At 40.4% G+C, this 7897-nt stretch overlaps 1 protein-coding gene across 1 annotated transcript in view; it reads left to right on the top strand.

Moving 5' to 3' along the window:
* The window catches only part of LOC109542930 (optomotor-blind protein), a gene marked incomplete in the record, with an annotated part of 52367 nt that overhangs the window by 38062 nt on the left and 6408 nt on the right, over positions 1-7897 (top strand). Inside the window, 1 exon segment of the mRNA XM_048665840.1 lies at positions 4204-4350. Within this exon segment, the coding sequence (XP_048521797.1) occupies positions 4204-4350 (147 nt within the window).

Here is a 7897-nt window from a genome sequence, read left to right as displayed (position 1 = left end):
TTCAAGCAATGGCCTCGAAAATGTTTTGATAGAAACACTTTCGTATCATCTCCCCGATTTGACTACTAAAAATTTTGAAAACAATCAGGATCTCGATTTAGTTACTGAAAAATTATCGAAGTAGTTAAAGTTTTTTTGAATTTTTGAAGCAATTGTTCAGACAGAAACATGATAACCAACAATTCAACCTTGATTCACAACTAGTTCCTTAATTCGGGCGAGTCGCGCTTGCTTTATACAGCCGTTTGGCAGCACCCGAATATTCTGCTGCTTTTATGGAACATTCATCTGTCTGGAACTATCAGCAGCCATCTCACTGGCAGCGTTGCCGCTACGCCTTGCTTTTCCGAGCTCACCGCAACAGTCCCTTCATAAAACCCCGTTTCTGGAGGATCCAAGATATTCACTTCTTTAAAATTGAAATAAATGGCAAAGTAGCAACTGTGTGCTGAATCAAGCCGCACGCGTTGCCGGCTCCCCAAAGCCCCAAATTAAGATGCATTATTCCCCCCGTTCAACGTTAAATATTTGACAATTGACTTTGCATTCCCCTGGGATAATTAACGAAGGTCGAAGGTTAGGCGGGGTTTAAAGGCCCGCAAAACGGTTTTTAGTGTCTTGTGGTGTCCGTCCGATAGACCGGATCTAATGCGTCTCGATTTTCTCGTTAAAATGTCCAGTGGTCATTGTTCGAGTGGACTTCAAAACAGCCGCTCCGCAATGCTGGCCGAATACGAAAATCATATTAAGCGTTATTTATACATCAATAAAAATCGCCACACGGTGTGAGGTTGGAAATATTAAAATTACTTTGGCAAAAATAATTAGCAAGTCTCGTCGACTATAAGCTCCAGTCGTTTCACCTCAAAATGAGCATAATTTTCGCATTTAAATGCGAAATGTTGTGCCTTTCAGGTCTATGCGCCAAGCCGCATCTATTGGCCTCTCCTTCTAGCGCATCAGCCCCGCTATGTCTGTTTCGCTTTGTGCACATATCCTGTTCAGTTTCGGTGTTTGATGGTTTTGCCAGAAAAACTCGACCGATTTCTCCTAATGTTCGATTGGTGCTTCTTCAGTTCTTCACACGATCGACTTTCCGACATTCCGCCGAAAAAACATCAAAGACACCCGGGTGGCCTCTGCCGTTGCCCTTTCCAACTAAAAGCACCCAACTTCAGGTTAATGGGATGTTAAGTCTTCTTTTCAGCTACCGTTGAGATAAGAAAACAGTCGCCCAGCGCACAGTTTCAGTGGTTTAGGTGGCGTCTTGCCCATCGATCCCATTGCAGGATTGCACTGGACGATTGTCAGCTTTTAACCGCAATTGCGTATTAGGTTGGCCGTAGTGATAATACAGTACTTAAAAAGTGTTGAAAAGTTAAGTAATTTTAACGATGCGGCCCGCTTTGAGCCAGAACTGATAGCGCTGCCTGCCTGGCTTTTATATGTATAGGGGGTCTCAACTTGCTGAATTAACTTTTCGAAAAATTCTTCTGATTTAGTCTTCGTTTGTTCACTGGGGGTTTAGTGTTGGAACACTAGTGATTGATCGATTTGCAGGCATGAGAACATGCAGAAAAGTGCAGGCTTTTGAGGAGCGACACCCGCAAGCATGCTCAGAACCGCTAATTTTTTCGCACAATTCGAGGGATTTTATTTTATTAATCGAAAACTGTGCATTTCAGCTAAAAACGCATTTGTGTTGCCAAACAAATCGGGAATTCGAAAATAATTTTTGTTTGCAGAAAACCCGTTGGCGTGCACAGTTTTTCAGCCGGGAAACTGGAAAGTATCCATCTCAAAGGATTAACTTTTTTCATTAAAAAACTGTGCATTTCAGCGAAGAACTCAAACGAGCTTTTGTGTTGCGAAACAAATCCAGAATATGAAAATAATTTTTTTCTGCAGAAAAACCACCAACGTTCACCGTTTTTCTGCCTGGAAACTGGAAAGCATCCAATGTAAGAAACGCGTTAATTTTCTTGGTCAACCCAACACGATTTTAATATTTTCATTAAAAAACTGTACATTTAAGTGAAAAACTCAAACGAGCTTTTTTGATGCCAAAGAAATTGGTAACTGGAAAATAATTTTTGTTTTGACAAAATCCATTGGCGTGCACCGTTTTGCAGCCGGTAAAGTATCAAATGCAAAAAAACGCGTTAATTTTCTTGGTCAACCCAACGGTTTTATTGTTTTCATTAAAAAACTGTACTCTTAAGTGAAAAACTCAAAGGACCTTTTTTGATGCCAAAGAAATTGGGAATTGGAAAATAATTTTTGTTTGTTGATAATCCATTGGCGTGCATCGTTTTTCAGACGGTTAACCATCAAATGCAAAAAACGCTTTAATTTTCTTGGTCAATCCAACGGTTTTAATATTTTCATTAAAAAACTGTACACTTAACTGAAAAACTCAAAGGAGCGTTTTTGATGCCAGAGAAATTGGGAATTGGAAAATAATTTTTGTTTGCAGAAAATCCATTCGCGTGTACCGTTTTACAGCCGGAAAAGTATCAAATGTAAAAAACGCGTTAATTTTCTTGGTCAACCCAACAGTTTTAATATTTTAATTAAAAAACTGTACATTTAAGTGAAAAACTCAAAAGAGCGTTTTTGATGCCAAAGAAATTGGTAGTTGGAAAATAATTTTTCTTTGTAGAAAATCCATTGGCGTGTACCGTTTTGCAGCCGGGAAAGCGTCAAATGCAAAAAACGCGTTAATTTTCTTGGTCAACCCAACGGTTTTACTATTTTCATTAAAAAACTGTACATTTAAGTGCAAAACTCAAAGGAACTTTTTTGATGCCAAGGAAATTGGGAATGGGAAACGAATTTTTGTTTGTGGAAAATCCATTGGGGTGCACCGTTTTGCAGCCGGGAAAGCATCAAATGCAAAAAACGCGTTAATTTTCTTGGTCAACTCAACGGTTTTACTATTTTCATTAAAAAACTGTACATTTAAGTGAAAAACTCAAACGAACTTTTTTGATGCCAAAGAAATTGGGAATTGGAAAATAATTTTTGTTTGCAGAAAATCCATTGGCGTGCACCGTTGTTCAGCCGTAAAATCATCAAATGAAAAAAACGCGTTAATTTTCTTGGTCAACCCAACGGTTTTACTATTTTCATTAAAAAACTGTACTCTTAAGTGAAAAACTCAGACGAGCTTTTTTGATGCCAAAGAAATTGGTAATTGGAAAATAATTTTTTTTTGTAGAAAATCCAGTGGCGTGCACCGTTTTGCAGCCGGAAAAGCATCAAATGCAAAAAACGCGTTAATTTTCTTGGTCAACCCAACGGTTTTAATATTTCTCGCAGGTTCCTGTGTTGAGACATCAGGGACACATTCAAAGGTCTTGTGCTTTAATGAATGTGTCATCCGCATACAAAACCAAGTTCAAAACCGGTTCTGCCACTCAGAACCGTGCACTTTTTTAAACTTTTTGCTCTGACTTTCTGAATTTCCTCTAAACTTTCGATCGTTATCCAACTTGGTCGGAGAATTTCTTCCATAAGATTGTTGGAACGTCGACTTGCAGCGACCGAACCGCAGCGTGTATGTGCAAGTTCACTGTTCGCTCGATTATTAGAAAGTTCAATTAACTGGCAGGCATTTCAACTAGGTGGCAGTTTTAAATAGTTGTTTTATTCAAATTAATCGATTAATAGGGGAAAAAGCGCGATCTGACCTGTCATTGTGCTGAACAATCAATCTCGAAGCATGTCGAAAAGAGTTTCTTACGTAACTTGTTCGGGCCGTTGTTGAATGTAATTAGCGCAAGGAGCGAACGGTTATGAGCAGTTCAACAGCGGATCAGTTTAGCACAGCCGATAGAGACGAAATGGACGTGGTGCCACCCTGTAGCCGTTCGGAATGAGCTGATTCCCAGAAAGGAGGGAATAAAAATTTTACTGGAATACTTCATTCGCCGTTGAGCCGGCTGAAGATTGTTTCGAATCAAGAATCGAGATTTTTATCACTCGCACCGATGACAGAAATGCGGTTTTATGCTCCTTTAATGATCCGGCCTCTATGCGCCAATAAAATCTCTTCACGGCGGTATTTACGAGGTTTTTTTTCCGTAATTCATTAGAGCGGCATTTCGCTTAATTCACTCACTCTGTGTGCCCGCTTGTTGAACGGATCGAGGAAATTGACTCATTTCGATAGTGAACCGCATTCTGTTGGCTTTTTTCCAGACGATACTGAACTCGATGCACAAGTACCAGCCAAGGTTTCACCTAGTCAGGGCGAACGACATCCTCAAGCTGCCCTACTCGACGTTTCGGACGTACGTCTTCAAGGAGACCGAGTTCATCGCAGTCACCGCCTATCAGAACGAGAAGGTAAGGAATGGCTGGCTGAACGCTTTATTAGCGATAACACGAATAATAAATAGTGACAGCCAATTACATGATCATAACAAATTGCCGGCGATTATCTCCTTATTCCGTTTGATTTATATTAATAAGTTTGGCCCGACGATTGCCGATTGAACGCAAGCCAAACCGCACAGTCGCTTTTCATCATCGGTCACTCTTAAGCACTTCAAATTGGGAACAGTGTTTGGCAAACAAATGCATCTGTGGGCATTTTTCTGAATCGGGGGCTGCGTTGCCAGATGTACCGACGCGCAAGGCGGTTAAAAAGTTCCAAAATATTTTGCCAACATTTTTACCCCCGACCCCAAAAAAGTACAAAGATCGACCCCCAACTTTGGAAGAGAAGTGTGGGTTTATATGAAAATCCCTATTTCTAGCTCAATATTCAAAAATTTGGCAAAAATCAGGGTGGACTGCGATTTGAACGACATTTTCTGAGGTTTACGAATCATGTGTTTTCCATACAACTCGAGAATATCACGTTGCTACTTGCCATGAATAAGAAGCTGCGCATTTTAGGAAAAGCGGGTGCATTTTGTATCAAAATCACCATTTCTTGCTCAATATTAAAAAAATTGGCAGAAATCAGTATTGTATGCGACTTGAACGAAATTTTGCGGGTTTTCACACTCAAATGTTCTCCATAGGTGAGGAGAATTTCAAGTTCTGATTTGCTCCCGGTTAAAAGTTGCTAACTTTCAAAGGAGAGCGTGTGTTTATATGAAAAACCCTATTTCTAGCTCAATATTCAAAAATTTGGCAAAACTCAGGGTTGAATGTGATTTGAACGAAATTTTCGGAGGTTTGCGAATCATGTTGTTTCGATAAAATTCGAGAATATCAAGTTGCTACTTGCTATAACCCAGAAGCAGATATTTTTTACAGAAGCGTGTGCATTTGAATGAAAATCAGCATTTCTAGCTCAATATTCAAAATATTGCCGAAAGTCCATAATGGATGCGATTTGAAGAACATTTTCCTAGTTTCAGAACAAAATCTCCGCCATACATTTGGGAAAATTTCAAGTTCCTACTTGCTACAAATTAGAAGATACAAGGCTTTGAAGAAGAGCGCGCGTTGGTAGGAAAATCACTATTTCTATCTCAATATTCAAAAAATTGAAAAACATTTCGGTTGAATGCGATTTGAACGAAATTTTCTGAGGATTAAGGGTCACATTTTTTGCATAAAAGAACCAAATATCGCGTTGCTACTTGCTATTAATGAGAAGCGGCGAATTTTAAAAAAAGCGGGTGCATTTGGATGAAAATCACCATTTCTAGCTCAACATTCAAAACATTAGCGAAATTCAGTATTGAATGTGCTTTGAATGAAATTTTTCCAGGTTTTAGACTCAAATCTCCCCCGTAGACTTCGGATAGTTTCAAGTTCGTACTTGCTCCGAATTAAAAGTTACAAGCCATTAAAAAGGAGCGTGTTTTTGTAGGAAAATCGCCATTTCTGGCCTAACATTCAAAAATTTCGCAAAAACCTGGGCTGACCGCGATTTGGACGACATTTTCCTCGCTTTAAGATACAGGTGTTTTACAGAAAAATCCATAATAGCAAGTTGCACCTTGCTATGAGTCATGAGTAGGGATTTTTTAAAGCAGCCCGTGCACTTGCATGAAATCCAGCATTTTTGGCTCAATACCGAAAATATTGCCCAAAGTCAGTATTGAATGCGATTTGAACGAAATTTTCCGAGTTTTACAACCAAATCGCCCCCAATAATTTGGACGAATTTCAAGTTCTTACTTGTTTCGCTTTAAAAGTTACACACGTTTAATGATGAGCGTGTTTTCGTATGAAAATCACCTATTTAAGGTTAGCATTAAAAAATTTTTCAAAAATTTGGATCGAATGCGATTTACCCGAAATTTCCCGCATTTGCAGACTCAACTGTTCTCCATAGATCGGCGGACTGTCGACTTCCTGCATGGTCCCGAATTAACGTTGCAGGCTTTTAAAAAGGATAATGCCATCATGTATGAAACCTCAATTTTAAACCCAACAATAAAAAATACGCAAAAATCAGGGTTTAACGGGATTTGTGCGAAATTTGCAGGGCGTTTAGACTCAAATGTCCTGCATAGTTGGGGCGCCTTTCAAGTTGCTACTTGCTGTCGCTTGAAAGTTGCGATTTTTCAAAGAAGAGTCTGCTTTTATTTGAAAATCTTCATTTTTTCGCCAACACTCAGGAAGTCGATATGGCTCAGAATTGAACGCAATCTGAATGAGATTCTCAGGGCTCTCAGCGTGAACTGGCTTCTCGCGATGGTCGGAAACCCAAAATGCTGCCCGCTCCAGATTGGAAGCTGGGAATTTTTAAAGAAAAGCGGGCAATTGGCTGGAAACCTCCATTTTTAGACCAAATTTCTGCAACTTGCTAAAAGTCTGGACCAAGCGGGATTTTAATGAAACCTTTAGATCGCAGTTTCAGATTGGAGAATCCTCTAAAGAGAACAATTTGTCCCAATCTTCCGCAGTTTCCTAAGCGAATGCCCAAACAAACAGAAACAACACCAGTAGATCGACAGAACAATAATGCAAAATCCTAACGAATTGTGAATGAAAATGCAAAGTTGGGGTCGATCTTTGTACTTTTGTGGGGTCGGAGGCCAAAATGTTGGCAACATATTTTGGAATTTTTCACCGCCTTGCGCGTTGGGGGCAAACAAATCAAGCAAACCAGAGTTGAATGAATGTTTCTGGTCTAAACTGGCCAACAGTTGAACGGTCCGAGCCCCGTCCGGTCCATGTGAACAAAACGAGAAAAATCGGTGACGCCACTTCCGAGAACAAAACGTATCTGGTTCTGAACATCGTCTAATTATCGTGCGACACAGATAGACAGTGATTCTGTAATCAAGCGCGCGGTGTCTTTTAGCGGTTGTTTTTCCTTTTGGTCGCCAGCATTTTTTCGGTCACTTCCTCGAACTAATTAGCGCTTGTCGGGGGTCAAACGGCGTCAACAGCAGCAGCAGCATTCGGCATTTCTAACATTCTATTTGGGCAGTTAAACGGGCAAATGTCGTGGAAAATTAGGCTGAATTACCCGGACCTAACAAGAAGAGCACCGGAATCCTGCAGCCTAGAAAGTTGACTGGAGATTGCTCAACGCCTGAATCACCGTTGCGCCATCAAACGATCCGAGAAGGTTATCGGAGATAAATCGCTCAAAATTTACACACATAAGTGGATTTTTTCGCTTGCAAACACCCATTGAAATGGGAAATCTATTGGCTTGTAAGCACCGGCCGATAAATTGTGCCAATGGAGAGGTTTAGCAATGTGTGGCCCACATGGAGGACGCAAGCTGCGATGTTGTTTCATTGTTGCAATGCGAATTCGGGATTGAAGCCCGTTTCGCATGCACAAGGGCGGATCCAGGGGGGTCAAGGGGGTCATGACCCTCCCCCCATTCAATTCTCTATCCAACGATGCCAAAACGAATTATGTGGCTCGAATGGTTCTTGAGAAACTTCGAAAAAAGCAGCGTCATGTTCAA

The sequence above is a fragment of the Dendroctonus ponderosae genome, unplaced genomic scaffold (genome assembly GCF_020466585.1).
Source record: "Dendroctonus ponderosae isolate FM_Combo_2020 unplaced genomic scaffold, Dpon_F_20191213v2 Dpon_F_20191213_4, whole genome shotgun sequence".
In the NCBI taxonomy this organism is placed as follows: Eukaryota; Metazoa; Arthropoda; class Insecta; order Coleoptera; family Curculionidae; genus Dendroctonus; species Dendroctonus ponderosae.
Note: the sequence above shows the minus strand (reverse complement) of the source record. Positions and strands in the feature narration are given on the sequence as shown.